At 33.4% G+C, this 22017-nt stretch overlaps 1 protein-coding gene across 1 annotated transcript in view; it reads right to left on the bottom strand.

Annotated features, from left to right (window-relative positions):
- Positions 1 to 22017, bottom strand: part of LOC147332397 (uncharacterized) — a 231710-nt gene that overhangs the window by 16510 nt on the left and 193183 nt on the right. The window contains exons 4-9 of the mRNA XM_086290799.1: positions 20161 to 20217; positions 18802 to 19110; positions 18102 to 18146; positions 17393 to 17722; positions 16831 to 16964; positions 16414 to 16422 (exon numbers count right to left, since the gene is read on the bottom strand). Coding sequence (XP_086146925.1) covers positions 16414 to 16422; positions 16831 to 16964; positions 17393 to 17722; positions 18102 to 18146; positions 18802 to 19110; positions 20161 to 20217 — 884 coding nt within the window. The remainder of the gene's footprint in view (positions 1 to 16413; positions 16423 to 16830; positions 16965 to 17392; positions 17723 to 18101; positions 18147 to 18801; positions 19111 to 20160; positions 20218 to 22017) is intronic.

Here is a 22017-nt window from a genome sequence, read left to right as displayed (position 1 = left end):
ATATATATATATGTATACAGTTGTATACATATACAGTTGTATATGTATACAGTTATATATAGTACAGTTATACTGTACTATATATATATATATATATATATATATATATATATATATATATATATACATATATATATATATATATATATATATATATATATATATAGTACAGTATAACTGTAGAGCACATTTCATATACATAATTCCATAATTTTACTGTCTGTGTGTAAATTCTCAATATTCAGTGGCACAGGACATGCTAAAGAGCTGCCTGTATATTAATGAAGGTCCCCTTGTAATATGCACATATATATCTTTTTTACAGCAAAAATGCCTTTTCTCTCTTAAGGAGGTTTTTGTAACTATGTGAATCACTGTGGCTGCCCCAGGTATATACACAGTGACACATAGTGATGCAAGAACCTGTGCCACAGTGTAGTTGCCACTGTGGCTTATGTTCTACTTATATGTTTACCAATTAGTGTTAAAACAAATATTTTTTGTTGTTTAAAACGTTCAATGAAAAATAAAATGTATAATGATTTTCAGTTTAGCTCAGTTCAGTCATTTTATTGTCCTCACTTAGACACTTGGCTTACAGTTACAGACAGGCTGTCAAAAAATCTTCCACAGAAACAATATAAAAAGAGCAATATAAAGTGTATGACTTTGATAATGCAAATTATTCCTCTTGTTTGTATTACCTGTCAAGAGTGAAACAAAAGAAAATACATATAATTAATTAAATTGTAATTATAGTAAAACTAAAAAAAAATAGTGACTGCAATTACACCTTTTCTAAAAGCTCAAGCTCTGTCAGATTAGATGCAGCACATGTTAGTTCTTTTCAATTTATTTTAATAATAATCATTTGTGTGCTTGTACATATACTATATTTCATAGTTATATGCTGTGCTATGTGGATAAAGCTTAAATCTTATTATTTAAAAATAGCTCAGTCTTTCAATAGCTTCTCTGTTACAGTTATATATGCCCTTGCTTGTCCTTACATCAATAACATGTTATTATGTTTTTAAGGTTTTGCATGTATGGTTTACATGACCACTCATGTCGCACACTACTAAAATTATAATGAAAGGATTTCATAAAGAAAGACTTTACGTCGCTTATGGAGGTTTTTGTAACTGTGTGAATCACTGTGGCCACCCCACACTGTGACGCACAACACTTCAAAAACCTATGCCATAGTATGGATAAGCAGGAAAACAAATATTATTTCCTTTATTTGGAATCTTTAAAGTTATCTTAAATCATTTTTAAAGACATAACATCTTTTTTATTACTTTACATTTTTCGTATGAATGTTTTGTATGTTAACATTTTTTTAATGGCTGCTTAAATAAATGCATAGGAAGTGCTATCAGTCGAAAGCTCATAGTGTCTTCAAAATCGCTGTTGCTGTAAATATAACCCCTTCTTTACAGTTTTTCCTTTTATATATTTTTGTAAAACACACAAAAAGCAAATGTTGTTAACCACTAGTGCTTATTTCTTTATCAATTTTCTGTTCTGTGTTTTGTTTTCAGTTGAATGAGGTTTTTGTCATAGACTGTGTTACAGTGGCTCCCACTATACACTGTGGCTCAAATCCATACAAAAACCTTTCATTGCACGATGACTATAATGCATTCATTATTTCTTCATATTTATAATAATTTAACAAGTAATTTTACATCGGTTTATGACTATGCAAAGAATATTTGGCTTTCCTGACAAGAATTGATCTAAACGCAGGGATTGATCTTCATGAATTTGTTGTTTGATCTGTATTTTCTTTAGTGATGGTTGAAATTGTAGTTCAAGAAAATAATTGTACACCTCTTACTGCTCTCCATCCCAACTACCATGCTTACATGCTTCTGCACATTCTAGTTGGAGCTCTTTTGTCATCCTCAGCAAAGAATTTAGCTTTCAAAGTTTCTGCCAAAATGCCATTTGTTTGTTTAGCTCATAGAGTAATTAGCCAGCTGCGAACTTTGTCAGCCATAGACTTCTGACTATTTCAGCTGGTATTGAAGACAGTTGCTAGCCAGCTTATTTAATGTGACTTTTTGGAGCCGTCGTAAATTATGAAAATATGTCTTTAGCTTCAGCTACTGCCAAGTTAACTTAAAACTAGCATTGATGATACCAAAACTTTTCTTTTTTTTCTTTTCCTTTTTTTCCCAATCAGCTTAAACATGACGTTTTTGACAATTTTTTAAATGAAATTCTCATCTCTGCGAGAACTTGAATTCTCTTTAAATTTCTGCCCAATTAAAACGCAAATACCAGTGAAAAACATCTTTACAAAAAATATTTGTGTACAATTAAACTTTTGCAAAACATTGCAGCTCTGCCTGCACATACAATGCCTTTCTATCTATATGAGACTTCATGTTTATTTAAAGAAAAATAGCAAAATTGCTATTTTTCGAAAGTCATTATTTATTGAGTTTGGTATATATTTCACAATGACTTCACTTTTACACGTTATATAATATTTGTATACCGGTAATATTTATTTACTTATTTCATTTTATAGCCTCATAACACAACAGTAAAATAGCTGAATTGACAAATGCCATTTCCTTATCTGAATGAGAGAAGAGTTTAAAGCAAAGCATAACAGGGTTTTTTCTTAACCGTTTCTAATGTTTATTTATTTGTTTCTTGTGCGAATATATATTGTATTTCATTGGTATATACTAGGTCATGTATAAGATATAATTTCTAGTGTTTGGATTTTATTAGTCAAAAAGTTATTTCTTTTAATATATTTTATATAAAGAATAATTGTCCCGCATATTCTCTCCTTTCAAAAAAGAACGTTTTTGTATTGCCATTTAACAGTGTGGGTTCCACCCCACAGTGTCACATACTCTTACAAAAACTTTGCCTGCTAGGGTCCATGTTCAGCATGTTCTGCATGTTGCACTGTTTACACTAAGCAGGGATGCCTATATATATTTACTTGCCACTTTATGGACACTTTATTAGGTACACCTTGCTAGTACTGGGTTGGTTTTATTTTATGTATTTATATACAGTAGAAGAAGGACACTAAAACACTTTTTGTCTCACCTAATGACTTGTTTTGCTCTATCACCATCACATATAGTCACTTTCTTAGTGCTGTGAGGTTTTTGCCTCAGGATGCATCACTGTGGCTGTTATAGTACACTGTGGTTCAACCCCATACAAAAACAACAGCTCACAAACTACCCATTGTAATGACTAAACGCCTGCACTTCAAGTACGGATTTTTGCCTTAGTTTAACCAAATCCATAAGGCCTGCAGTGGTACTGTAATATTCCTTGTTTTTCATAATACAATACATATATAAATAAATACATACTAACCTAAACAACATTTTCTAGAATTTTCCTTGACTGGTGACAATAGCCCTTTTGTTCACACTGAACCAGTTTCATGTTTTATGAAGTACACTGACTTTCTGCATAAATTCAACTCATGTCAAGTTTTTGTATTGCCAGATAACGTATCACTGTGGTCCCAATGATTGAGCTTATTTGAGCTTTGTGACATGGCACATCATCCTACTAGAAGCAGCAATCAGAAGATGAGTACACTGTGGTCATAAAAGGATGGACATGGTCAGCATCATACTTAGGTAGCTGGCCTTTAAGTTATGCTCAGTTCATGTCCAAAGTGTGCCAAGAAAACATTCCCTAACCCATGACACCAATGATACAGGGCAGGATAGGATCCCAACCATCCGCATTTCACAGCAAAAATCAAACGCCATCAGATAAAGGTAATAACTGTCATCTTACTTATAAATTGCAGACAGATTGCAAACAGTACAGTATTCTGATGAATATAACCTTTCTTCTGAAATGTGGCAGAGTAACACAATTTCTCATTTTTGAGGCTTAGCGACTTTCTGTATAAGTTTAGGACAGGTTTTTGTATTGCCAGATTTCACTGTGGCTCCCATCATATCCACTGTTGCAACTAGTGATACGAAAACCTCTGCTACTTTGCAACTGCACTATCAGTTTTTTTAAAGATTTTTTTAAGATTCAGTTTCATGAAAGTGTGGTCTATTATTTTTTCAGTTTTATATATCTCTTTTATTAGTGTTATTATTTTATTTTAAACCTTGAATCCTAACTATTATATGTCTTGAAACCTAGTTATTAACTAAATAGTAACACGCATTTAGATACCTTAGTCAGGTATAACACTGTGTGGTTTGTATAGTTAAGAACAAGTTCAAACAAAGGCCAAATATCCCACAGAAGAGAAATAACATAAATATGTTAGCGTTGAATATTAAACAAAAAGAGGTGAATGATCTTTTTCTTTGTCTTCTTGGGTCTTTTTGTGCAAAGAAATACTTTTTTGATGCAGTGTAATTTATAATACATGCTGTATGTAGTCAGTAACCCTTTTGTCCATACAGGGAGAATTCATCATATTAGTGGATGTGTTTAAGTTTCATAAACAGAACTTTGGCAAATATTCTTTTGCTGCCATTTAGAATATGCTCATGCTTTCTTCAGACACAATGTAATGATGTCATGTTTTTGTTTTTGTCAATGACAGGTTTTTGTCACAGTACGTGCCACTGTGGCTGCTATACTGCACTGTGATGAAGTCCTATACAAAAACTCCACCCTGCGAACTGTCTGTCTGTATATATACCTTTACTTGTTCAGTTCAACTTTGAAATATGATTAGGATACATCAAACTCAATAAAAAATATACCCCTGGTAGCGAAACAGTCACTGCAGTTGTAAACATCTAATATGCATTATTGTGGGAATAATAATTATCTTATTAGACTCTTGTTTTTTTCATTTGCATTTTATGTGAATTCTAATTTTTCAGTAGCAGGAATGATAATTTGGTTTTGATTTCACAATAATGATATTAACAAAATCTTCTTTAACAAAAAAATGTTGTTTTTTTTCTAAAAAAAACCCCTTTAATTTTAGGATATGCTAAAGAGCTGACTGCATATTGATGAAGGCTCTACTTACACGTCACACATTTATACCTTCTATTAATTAGGGCTGAAAAAGGCAAAATTCAATTTAATGATCGTCATAAATGTTTTTTGTTTCCATTTAAAATATGCTCATGATTTCTACAGAAACAATGTTTTGATCCCCCCATGTTTCACAATGACAGGAGGTTTTTGTCACAGTCTGTCTCACTGTGGCCGTAATTTTGCACTGTAATACAACCCTTTACAAAAACTCCACCCTTCAAACTTGACATCATATCTGCACATATTCATTAATCATGAACTCCATGAAAGAATATGAAAATATAGTAAATGTTTTAAGTGGTACATTTTGTATGAATTCTACAAAAAATAACCTCAGTATTACAGAAGACAGAAGAGAGAAAAATGTGCTTCACAAACTGTTAGTCTGTATTTTAAATGCAGGAAAAAAACCTAACAAGTACAAAGACTGAGTACATACATGTTTTTAAGTCTATCATCCAAAGTCTTCAAGTTAACTCATTTTTAATATTTGTAACTGGTCTAATGAAAAGTGTTTCTTCAGAGGTTTTGTAGCTGTGGCCCTCTTTTAACATACAGTCTAACTGTCATACACATCTAATGAACACAATTAATTTTGGAACTAATAATTATTTCATTATTATATGTTTTTGTTTGCACAGCATGGATCAACAATCAAATCATTAAATCTTCCTTTTTGGTAATAAAAAGCTTATTTCCATCAGAATTTTAGGATATGCAAAAGAACTAACTATATTAATGAAGTTTGTGCTTACAGTATGCATCACACAGTCTAGTTGCAGCAGAAAGACATTGCCTTTCAAGGAGGTTTTTGTAACTGTGTGAATCAGTGTGGCCGCTCCACACTGTGACACGTTTGTTCAAAAACCTCTGCCACCGTGTAGCTGTCACCCATTATGGAATATAAGCAATAAGACAAATATTCTGCCAAAATATTGTGGCCATTCTATATATAGATATATTGTAATATATCTATATCACTAAAGCACTTCTGGATGGATGCAAACTGCATTTCGTTGCCCTGTACCTGTGCATGTGCAATGACAATAAAGTTGAATTCTATTCTATTCTATTCTATAAATATGGCCCCCTTTTCATGAATATAAATTAAAGATTTAATAATTTGAATAAAATCTTGCAATAGCTTTATTATAAGAGTTACTATTGATTAGTTATTACTATTGTGTGCTTCTTTGCAGTTATAGAAAACACATTTATTTATTTTTTTACGTAGTGTATTCTAATAATTAGTATGTTTTATTATTGCTGTACCTATTTCCCCATTTTAACTGTGTGTTACAAATGCCTAAATTAGTCATTAATGGATAATAATTAATGATGACTAAATATATTTATAAATAAAATATACCTTTTTCATTAGTTTTACCTGATCAGTACTGTGCTTCAAAATTTACAGGACAGAGGAAGAGGAGAGGGGTTTCACGACATAGTTTTTGTTATGGGGTATAACAACACTGTGTAGTAGCCCCCATAGTATCACAGTGACACAAGCTCTTACCAAAACCTTCCCACTCTTGCCAGAACTTAAGAGTTTTAGACTATGAAAACAACAGGATGTTCTAGTTAAGATGATCACAAAAACAGAGGCATATTTTAAAAAGGTTTAAGAGAATATTTCTGTTTTATCTGTATTATTATTTTATGAGAGTGGAAATACATTAATGTATTTTCCTTCTTTGTAGCTGTGAGTTCTTGTTGAATCATAGACTTAAATCTTTTGGAGTCACCTGGTGACTTTTAGGTCTTCAAAATACGTTAAACTTAAGCTTGCTTGACAGGAAATAATTGTTGGTTAAAACCTCACATTTTGTACACTTCTGTCCACTTTATGTTCATTCTTTCATTAATCAGGGACACACCGTTTCACACTATATGTTTTTGTCTACATAAAGACCTGTAGGTGGCAGCAGAAGCAAGGGTTGAATTTGTACATGTCACCTCTCTGAATACACAAAGGAGGCAGCCAGAGATGGAGTTCCTTTTTTGCTGCTTCAGTTTCTCAGCCACACAGCAGCATTATCTGAATGCAAATACAGATAAAAATAATAATAATAATAAACACCTTTTAATGTTTGCATGAAGTAAGTGAATTCTTTGGTTTCCAAGCACTGCTTCTATTCAAAGCATCAACATCTTCCAACTGTTTTATTAACTGCAAAACAAGCTAACCCACTAGGTGGTGGTATTTCATCATGTTTCCCACTTCAGTTATTCACTGGGTACTGTGTAAAGCTGTACATATTTGGTGTATTTTGAGTTTTTATACAGGCACAGATGAAAATGTTTTAGATGAGGTTTCAAAACAATACAGTGGTTAAAACTGAATGGATTATGAAGGATAAAATGTTGTGCATCTGTGCGTGAGAGAGTATATGCATATGTGTGTAACTGTACAGGCTTGATTGCTTTTGCTTCTTGCTTTGTCTCCTCACTATATGAAGTTGTGAACTACCTGTTTCTTGCTGAAATCCCTGTGCACACAGGTACCGACTGCTGACTTCATGATCTTCATTGAAATCTGGAATTTTGTTGTCTTTGGTTGGGCCTGTCTCCTTTATTCCTGTGGCTGAGTTGTGGCTTTTGTCACTCACACACCTTCACATTGCTTCAGTTGTTGCGGTTTGCAGTTGGGGGCAACCTTCCAATCGACTTTTGTCGATGGAAGACTTGTCATGCATTGATGATACATTCATGAATTCAGTGCTGATTGGGCTTTTTCCTATAGAATAAAATACTATAGGAAATTAACTCATTCACTGCCATTGACGTCTATAGACGTCAATTGAAAGCATACGTTGACTCATGGCTGGCAGTGAATGAGTTAATACAGGTCACTTATTCATCTAAGCTTAAAATTATATATATATGTGTGTATATATATATATATATATATATATATATATATATATATATATATACATATATATAGTTTCTTGAATGCAGTTTGAGAGGGTGTGGTTACATTTTGAGCATATATTCTTTTGTCTGCAAACATTTATGCCTTCTGAAGGCATGTGTATCAATTTATAGCTGGATGCATTTGCAACCTAACAAGATATTTTTTGGGACTTGAAGAAATCCACTTATACAAATGTGGCCCCAAACGTGCAGAGAAGCAGCTCTCTAAAGATGGCACGTTTAGAAACTGAAAAACATCAGGCCTTAATTGACAACAGGAATTTGGAAATGTGACTCAAATGAACTATGGAGATGCAAATACAGTAAGCTGCCAGATGCCACAGTTGTAATGGTTGGTGCACAGTTTTAGTTGTGCAGGTGTGGTCCCAGGGGTGCACCAGGAAACTCAAAACCTCCAGGCTCTAACTGATAACAGAGGTTTACGGTACATTGACTTCAAATGCTGTTGTGTTATTCTTAGAAACCTTGAGAAATCATAGAGCGACATCAAAAATGATTTTGATGTTTATTATATGCTCACATTCATATTCTGTTTAATATTTAAAGTGCCAAATGTTATTTACTGAATCTTATTAACCTAACTTTAATTTAATGAAGCATTTACAGAAGTGAAATGACCATAAGATTCAGTATAATATGTAGTTTCATTTTATTTAATTATTTTTCACATTTTGCACATCTCCTAAGTGGGTATTTGTATATGACATCTATTTAATATAAAAAATGAATGATTATGTGCATAAATATAAAATGAAAAATCAATTTTAAAAGCAGATTAGAAATGAAGCGCACCCATTCCATCCCATTTGTTATCATCTCTTTATCTGCAAAAAAAAAACCCAAAACAAAAAATCATCAGAAGGTTAAAACAAATCTGTTAAGAACAGTCATTTAATTACTATTACTAGTAAACCCTAATGTACTCTAAGTTTACATCTTAATGTTACTTATTCCAGGAGATAGTTTTGGATTAAATTAAAGCCTAAACATTTCTAAATTACACTCATTTTTTTTCCTCCTTTAAAAATCAAATGATATAATTTTCATGATAAAGGTGTGATTTTAAAAAGTGCAAACAGAACATTACAATTCCTTGTTCCTAATTTTTTTTAATTGATCTATGAGTGCTCTTTTGAGTGTACTGCATGTTCTTGTGATTGAGTTTATCCTACATTACAACTCACAGACTTCATTCTTCAATAAAACTGAAATGCAGAAAATATAAATTGCATGTTTACCTTAAGAAGACTGATGATTATGCTATAGAAGAGAGAGAATATGAAGAATATGAAGGAGGAAGCTGTGGACCAGAGGCTATTAAAATCCTCTTCAGCGGTGACATCGTCCCAACTCAGATCACAAAGGTATTCTAAAAAGTAGAAGGTACAGTACACTTGGTTAGAGGAGTGCTATGTGCATCTGTTTTCTATTTATTCATTGGGGTAATACAATTTTTCTCTTCTTTAATGGTGTTAATAGAAAAGTGAAAAATGGAAGAATTTTTCTTTTTTTTTGTGACGCTTCAAGTTTTCCATCTACACATATACCAAAGAGTTTCCATGCAACGTTTACTTCAAACAGACAGCACATATATCAAGCAATTGGACACTGTGACTCACATAGGCTGAACAACAACATGATGAAAACAAAACAAACATTTTGTCTCACAGTGACTGACATCTCAAGTGCACAGGTTTTCATATAGAAAACTCTCACAGACAAAGAATGACACAAGCACAAAATATCACATTTAAATCTTAGTAGTTACAGTCACATTCTATGGAATTACCATGGGCACTGGACACTGTTTTTAAAATATGTTTAGGTCCAACTCCGACACAGCAGGTGAACTCTTTGGTTGGATCTTTTTTGACCCAGTTTGCCTTACTGGTGGTGTAAAGACTCATACTTCGCCATTTCTGGTCATTTTTGCTCTGCTGTGCAGGGTCGTCTCAGGCTGTAGCATAAGGTCTAGAATTTCGTTCATAACTTTCTGACCATTCGATTTTATACATCTTATTCACAGTACTGGTGAACAGACACACCAGAGTGATTTTATCTTCAGACTGAAACTGGTCAGTGTGCAGCTGTGGGAGCATGTGGACTGTCACTGTTGGCTCTGTCCCATCAGAATGAGATACTCAGTTAAACAGAGAGATTTATGTACAAGTTTAAAAAGAAGACATTAAGTTATGTATATATGTGGATGGATAGATTGGTGTGTGTGTGTGTGTGTGTGTGTGTGTGTGTGTGTGTGTGTGTGTGTGTGTGTGTGTGTGTGTGTGTGTGTGTGTGTGTGTGCGTGTGTGTAATTGTAACATACTGTTTTTTGGATCGGCAGTTGTGGAAAAATCAGTTACCTAGTGTGTAGTCTCTGTCAGTTTTATTCAAAGATCCACTTTGGCCTCCTTCAAAATTACACATAAATACAGTATCTTCATGCAAGTCATTGGAATTTACTGTGAGAAAACCTGCTGCGTTCTACACTTTCTTTCCATCTGCCTGTCTTGTTTCAGAAACTGTAGTGATCGGATCTTTTTTTGCTGGTGACGTCGGCTCCAATTTTCAGCCATTTGATGTCATGTTTCTTTGGTGCAAACTCTTTGGTAAAGCAGGAGGCAGTATAGGTACCGTCCTCATCAGGAGAGGAAATCACTTTAAGAGTTGGATTCTGCTCAAATACCACTGAAAAGTAAAGATATACACAAATGTATGTATTCAAGAAGGAATTAAATGTGCTTTTATTCAAGTAGAAACACTTATTCCTTGGTATTTTTAGGCTATTTTTTTAACATATAAATGCAAGGTGTACTTTCAGTGAAGTCAGCTTCTACCTTCCAAAAGCAACAACAACCAAAAATAGAGAACTATCAAGAACTAACTCTTATCCTTCTCAGAAGTAACAATCACAAGTTTTAGTGCAGTAATACTTTACTAGTAATTGTTACTGCCGCACAAAATCCAACATTTACTGAATAAAGCTGCTGTCTTTGCGAATGTGTCTGCTTAAAAGCCACTGAAACACAAAGATGTACACAAATGTATGTATGCAAGAGCATGGTTTTTGTTTTTCAATTTACAAACTATTCATAAATGTAGAAATCCATCCATTCATTATCTTCCATGGAAGAACCAGGAGCCGATCCTAACTGCCTTAGGGTGAGAGTGAGGGTACACCCTGGATAGGTAATTCGTTTTTCGCATGGCTAACACATAGAGAAAGACCACCATTTGCAGTCACATTCACACCTTTGGGCAATTTAGAATCACCAATTAAGCTAACCGCAGAAATGAGAAATATTTAAGAACATGTCATGCTATTTAATAAGGAGAAATATTTGCTTTTATGTCATTTATTTGACATAAGCAGCATATCTGAATATGGTTTGGGGTTTTAAAGTTGAAACATTTTTTCCTTGGTATGCTCAGATTCTTTGTCAATATAAGCAGCTTGGGGTGAACTTACAATAAGTTTGCTTCCAGTACAAATCTTCCAAAAACATCAAAACCGTGAACCAAATAAATAGAGAACTAAAGAGAACTAACTTGTATTCTTATCAGAGGTAGCAATCACTAGGTGTAGCTCAGTAATAATTTAAGAGTAACTGTAATTACTGTTCATAAACAACAACAAAAAAAAGAACTTTTATTGAAGAAAGCTATTGCATTTGATAATGCATTACGCATCAGACCTTTGGAATATATATATTTTTTCATGTAAACTTGTTGTAAGTCAAACAGAATAAGATAAATTGATTAAATGTGACTAAGCATGAGGCTTACGTGGTTTTGTGATATTAGCCTGTCCATTTCCAACAGTGTGATTGACACCACATTGAAAATTCTGTTGTGTATCCCAGTCCTGTCTCCTCACTCGGATTTGACTGACTCCAGTATAAACATTGCCATTTTGAACTGCAGGGTACTGGATGAAGTCTTTCAAGGCAGTGCTGCCTTTGTTCCATGAGAAAGGAGGGTTAAAGCCAGTGGCAAGGCAGCCAAAGAGTGACAACATCTCCACTTTCAGAACCACATGGTATCAGAGGAAACACAGTGGGTGGACTTGAAGTGGCTAAGAAAGGGGAGACAACAGTAATTAAGACATCAGAATAGAAATACAATAACATACCAGACATTTCCCCTTGAAAATGCTTAAAGAGAAAACACTTGAGCGGATCATTTTGTTTAATAAAGGCCAGCGTGAAGACAATTACCTTCTCTAAATGTTCAATAGAAAAACATTTCAAGTGCCCGAGTCCTTCCCTGCAACATTGCTTTGGAGGCAGTTGGTTCATCAGGATCCCCCGATAGAATTATACGTTTACTTTTCTGTTATTCAACACATAAATTAGAACATTATTTTAAATGTAGAATATGAGCAGAACTTATTAGTAAAGCATTGCGTAAAGTTGTTAAATGTCCTTTCACAGTGTTGATGGCAAATTCTTACAAACCACAATAAATTTGATCCAACTTCAGCAGTGATCTCTGAAATGAGATGGTATTCTTACCTGATGAAACAGTGACTGTTGTCCCCTTTCCCCAATAGTCAAAAACACCGTAGCACAGTATAGAATCTAGTTCTTTCATGATATCAAAAGGCTAATCTATTCATGATATGGAGAAAGTCTAAATAGAACCTTTTCTTAATCCCACTAGATTAAAATCCTATTAAATCACCCAATTATACCCATTTTGACATTATCACGTTTGAGAATATTTTTACAATAAATGTACTTTAACACAATAACTGTATTTTGAAGTAAACCTTCACTGAATGGGAAGTTATATTATATCTTGTAAAATGAATTTCTCTATCCGAAACATATCCTATGCAGATTTTAGATAGGACAGGTCTTACCTGATGACATTTTTATCTTGATGCCATTTTCTTAGTAGCCTAAACCTCCCCATACGGAAAAGAAATAGTAAAAACTTATATGTGATTACTCATGAAAGTGGCCACTTTTGCATTACTTTCATACATTGTTTTAGTAAGTATCCAAAACATACAAGTTTCATTATATAATTTTTCAAGGGATCTTATATCTGTTTTCACTCTTATATGCTTTTCATACAAGTTTCACACAAGACAGATACAAACTTTATAAGATTTATATATATCTTTTCCATATGGGTCATTTGTGACAGTTAACCGAGTCTTGTCTTATTTCTTACAAAAATTAATCACTATGACATTCTGATTTCGGTCTCAGAGAAAATTAAAATAAGTTTAAAACACTTACTTCTTGATATAGCTATAACTAACATCAATAAATTAAGTCCAGTTTTTTACAAGTTCTTTGCTCTTTTGGCTACAAAGTGTTCCAATAATGACTTGCTTTGCTGAGTTTATCCCAATAGATGAATCAACATTGTACTAGTCTTGGATAAAAATAAAAAATTCTGTCTTTAGTGAAAAATACATCAATTCATTCCTGACATGACGGTGACCATTGTGCCCTTTCCCCCAGTAGTCAAAAGCGTAGTCACAGTCTAACAAGTTATTCACCACTTCATACAAAAACAGACTTTCCATCTTGGCATACTTGGTTTTCTTCATGTTGTTTGTGCAAATTGAGATTCAAAAGACTGAATTAAACCTGTTTTTCACCACCAAGTGTTTAAACTGAGTCTTCAAATGACCTCACACTCGACTTGCAGTATTTTACAAATACAGTGGGAATACACTGTACACTAACACACTGTTTCTTCGGAAAATATCAAAGTTTTTAACTCAAAATCTTAAGATTAAGGACATATTTCAACTGCCTTACCTGTTGTGACTGTAACCATTGTACCTTTCCCCCAGTAGTCAAAAGCCCAGTTATCACAGTTGAGTCTTTTGCACCTCTCACAAAAACTAACTTCTCGGATATCCTGTTAATTTGTAAAGTTTTTCTGACTTCGGAAATAATTAGAACCACTCTAAACTTAATAATTGTGTACATAGTTATGTTTCAATTAAATTAAAGGTCACAAAGTTTTTAATCACCAGAGTTAAAATTATGACTACAGATTGTAGACTTGTGATACGCTAGAAATTAAAGCACTGCATGGTTTTCACAGTGTTTTTGAACTTAAATGTCAACATTAAAGAAAAAGAAATTAGATCCCTTTACCTGGTTGTGGCTTATCCCCAGTAGTCCAAAACAGTGTCTAGTATAAAATCTCAAAAATATGCAACATACAAAAAACAACCACGCTGAAGTTCTAAATGTGTCAAATTAAACTGTGAAAGTCAAACATTTTTAATATGAACAATACAGAAAGCTTGTCTTACCTGTTGTGACGGTGACCATTGTTCCTTTTCCCCAGTAATGAAAAGCAGAATTACAGTGTAATATCTCGATAAATCCAACAAAATCTTTCATAGAAAGAAAAAAAAATGTGTGCAAAAATCTTTTGTCACCTTATATATGATTACACTAAACTGATAAATAATAAATAAACCGGTCATTTACACAGATGTTTTATTTTTCCTTGCATGTCAAATTAAGCATAAAGTATAACAAAGATTTAATTTCATATCAACCTGTCAAATGTAGACTTGTTCTCACTCAAAATAGATCGGATTGTTATTTACCAAAGGTTATTCTGACTTGTGTTCCTTTCCCCCTGTAGTCAAAGTAGCTAGCATAGCCATAGCTGTCACAGTGATCTGTTACAATCTGCTCTAATATAAACGCTTATTAACTTAAATAAAGGAAGTGTACATGTTTCTCTGAAAAAGCAGTTCCCTCTGTGCCATTTATTAGCAGTTTCCTTTGGGAGATCAGTTTCCTCTGGTTTGGCTTTTGTAAAATTATGCTTCTTGTCAGCGTCCTCTTTTTTAGAGCCTCCTGTTAATCCCAACTTTTATAGAAAATAACCAGCAGAAGTTATATAGTGCTTTTTCAAATTAAAAAATTTACAAATTCTTCCTACTCATGGTGAAATTACATTTTATTACTGGAGTATCTATTATCAACACTAATGACATCTTTTTGCCTTTGCCTTGGTATCTTAAAAAGGGTTAGGGTTACAGTTACTTAAACACCCTCTAGACCATAGGTGTCAAACTCTGGCCCGCGGGCCAAGTTTGGCCCGCAGCCTAATTACATTTGGCCCGCGAAGCCATACCAAATTACTATCAGAGCTGGCCTACTGGTATTATACAGCTAATATATATATTGTTTAGTATTAAGCTTTTCTTGTTCCAAATTCATTTTTTTAGCAAAATGTGTTTGAGTCCATAAGAAAAGATTCATTCTTATATCTGGAGGAATAAATATATTTCAATAAATATTAACGTTAGCCCGCGACTTTGTTCCAGTTTTGAATTTTGGCCCACTGTGTATTTGAGTTTGACACCCCAGCTCTAGACTATATGACCAAGAAATTTAGGTTGAAATTATTTTTAGTAACACATGTAAATACATGCTTCTTTCACCTTATGGTTCTCAGCTCTTACTCCGTGACTCCATTCACTTGGGTCCATTTGTGTTTGAGTGGCATAAATATGTCATTAGAAATTGAATACGAGTTGTCCCTTGAGTAGACCTTATGTGAAAAGTTTATTAGAAACAACTACTTTGTCTTCACTTGGTGTCTAAGGTGTCTACAGCTTTCTGATTATTCATCAATAATTACGTTTCTCGGCCTTCATCCCACGATGCAGATGTCACCCTAAAGATGCAGAGAAGCAACTCTATAAAGACTGTTTTTAGAAACTGAAAACTATCATGCCTTAACTGATAACCGAAATTTGTAAGTGTGAATCAAATATGCTATGGATATGTAAATATACAGTAAGCTGCCAGATGAGTATGTTGTTTTTCAGGGAAATTCATTCACGGTTGTAATGGTTGGTGCACAGTTGTAATTGTGCAGGTTTGGCCCCAGGGGTGCACCAGGAAACTCAAAACCTCAAAGCTCTAACTGATAACAGAGGTTTACGGTACATTGACTTCAGATGTTGTTGTGCTATTCTTAGAAACTTTGAGAAATAATAGAGCAACATCAAAAATGCTTTCGATATTTATTACATCCTCACATTCATATTCTGTTTAATATTTCAGGTGCCAAATATTTCTTACTGAATCTTATTAATGTAACTGTAATGTAATGAAGTATTTACAGAAGTGAAATGACCATTGTAGTGTTTCTTCTTTTCGTTTTTTTTTTTTTTTTTAATTTCCTTGAGCAGTTCATTTGGTTGTTTACTGAGAATTAATGTAACAACAGAATCCATAGCAGAAAAATAGTAATATCAATATCAGAATGCAGTATAATATGCAGTTTCATTTTATTGATCTATTTTACACATTTTACAGATGTGTTAATTGACTATTTATATATGACAGGCATTTAATATAACAAATAAATGATTATGTGCATAAAAAGAAAATGAAAAACATTTTAAAAATAGCGTAGAAATGAAGCGCACCCATTCCATCCCATTCGTTATGATCTCTTTATCTGCAAAAAGAAAACATCAGAAAGTTTAAAAAAGTCTCTTAATAAGAGCAATTTCAATTTTTATTTTACCCATTTACACAATTTAAATTTACATCCTAATGTTATTTATTCCAGGAGATAGTTCTGGAAGATTATATTATGGAAATTAAAGGCTATAATTTCTCAAATAAACTAATGTCTTTTTTTTTTATTCTTTAAGAAGCTAAATAATTGTATAATTTACATTATAAAAGGTGTACTTTTCAAGTGCAAACAGAACATTAAAATTCCTGATTAAAAAAAAAAAGATATTTAAGTGCTCTTTAGAGTTCCCATTTACTGCATTTTCTTGTGACTGGGTTTATCCTACATTACAACTCACCGACTTCAATAAAACTGAAATGCAGAAAATGTAAATTGCATGTTTACCTTAAGAAGGCTGATAATAATGCTATAGAAGAGAGAGAATATGAAAAGGAATATGAAGGAGGAAGCTGTGGACCACAGGCTGCCAAAATCGTCTTCAGCGGTGATATCATCCCAACTCAGATCACAAAAATCATCTAAGAAGTGGAAGATACATTACACTTGGTTAGAGGAGATCTATGTGCATCTGTTTTCATTTGTTTTTTTAGGGTAATGTGATTTTCCTCTTTGTTACTAGTGTTAATGGAAAAGTGAAAAAAGGAACAGTTTATGTGTATGTCTGCTTTTTGATGTTGTTTCAAGCTATTCATGTACACATATACCAAAGAGTTTCCATGCAACATTTATTTCAAACAGACAGCACACATAAAAGCAACTGGACACTGTGACTCACACAGGCTGAACAACAACATGATGAAAACAAAACAAACATTTTGTCTCACAGTGAACTGACATCACAAGTGCACAGGTTTTCATATAGAAAACTCTCACAGACAAAGAATGACACAAGCACAAAATATCATATTTAAACCTTAGTAGTTACAGTCACATTCTATGGAATTACCATGGGCACTGGACACTGTTTTAAAAATAGGTTTAGGTCTGACTCCGACACGGCAGGTGAACTCTTTGGTTGGATTTTTTTTGTCCCAGTTTGCCTTACTGGTGGTGTAAAGACTCATACTTCGCCATTTCTGGTCATTTTTGCTCTGCAGTGGAGGGACGTCGGTGGCTGTAACATAAGGTCCTTGTGTCTGTTCAGACATTTCTGACCATTCGATTTTATACGTCTCATCCACAGTACTGGTGACCAGACACACCAGAGTGATTTTATCTTCAGACTGAAACTGGGCAGTGTGCAGCTGTGGGGGGATGTAGACTGCTACTGTTGGCTCTGTCCCATCAGAAAGAGATAGTCAGTTAAACAGAGATTTATGTTCAAGTTTAAAGTGAAGACACTGAGTTCAAATGTATATATGTAGACAGACAGAAAGGTGTGTGTGTGTATGTGTGTGAATTTAACATACTGTTTGTCAGATCTGTAGTTGGTGAAACATCAAAATTATTTAAATGAAACTACTACTTTCATAATATGTTATACCACTAACACTTTAATGTCAATACAAGAAAACTAAAATAAACTAATAAAATCAATCATATATGCATATATATGCATAAGGCTCACCTGCTTTTATGGGTTTACCTTGTTTTATTAAAGAATTAAAGTGTTTTGTTTTTTTCAAAAACAACAACAACAGCTATGAGTTACTCACCTCCTTTGTTGTTTTGGTTAGTATTGTTCACCGGCTCAGACGCCTCTGCAATACAAAGACATGCACACATGTATGTATGCAAAAGCAGTATACAGAAGTATACAGAAGTTGAGGGAAACTGTGATACTGTGTTCCTACTGTATCGATTTAGTTAGATTAAAGTAGTAACAAAATAAAATGACTGAGCATTCTATTTATAAATTTAGAAAAATGTAAGAATAAGTCGTGCTATTTAATAAGGCAAAATATTTGCTTTTATGTTGGTTATTTGGCACAAACAGCATATTTATATATAGTATTTTTTTAAAGGTTGAAACAATAATTCCTCGGTATGTTATTTTGTCAATGTTAGCAGTTCAAAATGGCCTTATTACTGCTTCCACTACCAAAAACATCAAAACCAATAAAATAGAGAACTAAAGAGAGCTAACTTGTGTTCTTATCAGAGGTAGCAATCACTAGGTGTAGCTCAGTAATAATTTAAGAGTAATTGTAATTACTGATCTGAAAACAACTAACAAAAAAAGAACAACTTGAAAAAGGTTACTGAATTTGATAATGCATTACACATCAGTTCAATTCTAATTTTTGTAAAAGTTTAAATTCATTCAAATTGTTTAACTTTGGAATATATTATCAATGCTGTCATGTGGTAATTGTAAATAATGCTCAGAAAATAACTAACACAAATGTGACTTACCATCAGGCTTACGTGGTTTTGTGATAGGAGCCTGTGCAATTCCAGCAGTGTGGTTTACAGCACATTGAAAATTCTGTCGTCCATCCCAGTCCTGTCTCCTCACTCGGATTTGACTGACTCCAGTATAAACATTGCCTTTTTGTACTGCAGGGTACTGGATGAAGTCTGTCAAGGGATTGTTGTCGTTGCTCCATGAGAAAGTCACTGCAGGAGGGTTAAAGCCAGTGGCAAGGCAGCCAAGAGTGACCATATCTCCACTTTCAGAACCACATGGTACCAGAGGAAACACAGTGGGTGCAGTTGAAGTGTCTAAGAAAGGGGAGACAACACTAATTAAGATACCGGAATAGAAATACAATAATATACCACACATTTTCTCTTAGAAATGATTAAAGAGAAAACACATGAGAGGACCATTTTGTTTAATAAAGGCCAGTGTGAAGACATTGCCTTTTCTAAATGTTCAATACAAAAACATTTCAAGTGCCTGAATCCTTCCGTGCAACATTTTTTTAGAGGCAGTTTGTTCATCATCATCATCTGTTATTCAACACATAAATTAGAACATTATTTTAAATGTAGAACATGAACAGAAATCATTAGAAAAGCATAGTGTAAAGTTGTTAAATGTCCTTTCACAGTGTTGATGGCAAATTCTTACAAAAACACAAAAAATTTGATCCAACTTAAGCAGTGATCGCTGAAATGAGATGGTAATCTTACCTGATGAAACAGTGACTGTTGTCCCCTTTCCCCAATAGTCAAAAACACCGTAGCACAGTATAGAATCTAGTTCTTCCATGATATCAAAAGGCTAATCTATTCACGATATGGAAAAAGTCTAATTCAACATTAATTTTATTCCCACTAGATTGAAATCTTATTAAATCACCAAATTATACCCATTTTGACATTATCACGTTTAAGAATATTTCTCACATAATGTGAAGTTATATTATAACTTGTAAAATGAATTTCTCTATCCGAAACATATCCTATGCAGATTTTAAATAGGACAAGTCTTACCTAATGACATTTTTATCTTGATGCCATTTTCTTAGGAGTCAAAAGCTCATTTGTGACAGTTACTTCTTACACAAATTAATTACTATGACATTCCAATTTTGTCTCAGAGAAAAATAAAATAAGTTTAAAACACTTACTTCTTGATATAGTTATAACTAATATAAATAAATTATGTTGTTGTTGTTTTTTTTTGGTTTTTTTTACAAATTCTTTGCTCTTTTGGCTACAAAGTGTTCCAATAATGACTTGCTTTGGTGAATTTATCCCAATTGATGTATTGTCATAGTTGATAAAAAAAATTCTGTCTTTAGTGAAAACTACATCAATTCATACCTGACGTGACGGTGACCTTTGTGCCCTTTCCCCAGTAGTCAAAAGCGTAGTCACAGTCTAACAAGTTATTCACCACTTCATACAAAAACAGACTTTCCATCTTGGCATACTTGGTTTTCTTCATGTTGTTTGTGCAAATTAAGATTCAAAAGACTGAATTAAACCTGTTTTTCACCACCAAGTCTTCAAATGACCTCACACTTGACTTGCAGTATTTTACAAATACAGTGGGAATACACTGTACACTAACACACTGTTTCTTCGGAAAATATCAAAGTTTTTAACTCAAAATCTTAAGATTAAGGACATATTCCAAGTGCCTTACCTGTTGTGACTGTAACCATTGTACCTTTCCCCCAGTAGTCGAAAGCCCAGTTATCACAGTTAACGGAGTCGTTTGCACCTCTCACAAAAACTAACTTCTCAGATATCCTGTTAATTTGTAACATTTTTCTGACATTTGAAATAGCTAGAACCACTCTAAACTCAATAATTTTTTACATAGTTATGTTCCAATTAAATTAAAGGTCACAAAGTTTTTAATCACCAGAGTTAAAATCATGGCTACAGACTATAGCCTTGCAATAAACCAGAAATTAAAGCACTGCATGGTTTTCACAGTGTTTTTGAACTTAAATGTCAACATTAAAGAAAAAGAAATCAGATCCCTTTACCTGGTTGTGGCTTATCCCCAGTAGTCCAAAACAGTGTCTAGTATAAAATCTCAAAAATATGCAACATACAAAAACAACCACACTGACCTTTTAAATATGTCAAATTAAACTGTGAAAGTTTAACCTTTTTAATAAGGAGAATATGAAGCATGTCTTACTTGTTGTGACAGTGACCATTGTTCCTTTTCCCCAGTAGTCAAAGTAGTCATCACAGTGACAGATTTCAATTGTACTTCAGTGCAAAAATATTTTTTCACGTGATTACACTAACCTAATAAACTGGATAAATCTGTTATTTACACAGATGTTTTACTTTACCGCCAATGTCAATTAAGCACACAGTGTAACCAATTTTTCATTAAATGACAAATACAGAATTGTGCTCACTCAAAACAGATTAGATTGTTACTTACCAGAAGTTACTGTGACTTGTGTTCCTTTCCCCCAGTAGTCAAAGTAGCCATCACAGTGATCTGTTACAGTCTGCTTGTAATACAAATACTTTTTTAATTTAAACCAAGGAAGTATGAAAAAGCGTCTCCCTCTGTGCCTTTTATAAGCAATTTCCTTTGAGACATCTATTTCCTGTGGTTTGGCTTCTATAAAATTAGGTATATGCCAACTTCCTCTTGTTAACTGCAGTATGTATAGCAAACCACTAGCAGAAGTTAATTATTCATTTTCAAATAGATCTAATCTAATATCTAATCTATTTAATGTATTAATGTCCTAAAAATAGGTAAACACCCTTTGGACTATGGAACCAATAATTTTAAAGGCTGAAATTACTTATGGTACCAAACATTCTTAGTACTTTATAGATATATCACACAGTCACAATGTTTAGTGCATAGTTGTGAATATTCAGTCAGCTTGCTTAATTAATTTCATGACCCCTAACATCAGTGTTAGTCTGTCTTTCTGCATCCACTTGGGTCCTTTTGTGTTTCAGTGGTCTAAATAAGTCATCAGAGAATGAATGCAAGACTATACTTAGACCCATACAGGCCTGCAAGTTTTGTTTTGTTTTGTTTTGTTTTTTTTTTGTTTTTTTACCTTGAGGACTTTTCCATGCATCAATACATTACAGTACACCAAATACCAGAGTCCTTCAGGCAGACCTCATGTCAAAAGTATAACAGAAACAACTACTTGGTGTTCACTTGATTTGTATGGTGTTTGA

The sequence above is a fragment of the Aulonocara sp. 'chitande type north' Nkhata Bay genome, linkage group LG4 (genome assembly GCF_057382095.1).
Source record: "Aulonocara sp. 'chitande type north' Nkhata Bay isolate Kocher_YH1m ecotype deep benthic linkage group LG4, A_spYH_male_GT1.1, whole genome shotgun sequence".
NCBI classification, from domain to species: Eukaryota; Metazoa; Chordata; class Actinopteri; order Cichliformes; family Cichlidae; genus Aulonocara; species Aulonocara sp. 'chitande type north' Nkhata Bay.
This window is presented reverse-complemented; position numbering and strand designations above follow the sequence as displayed.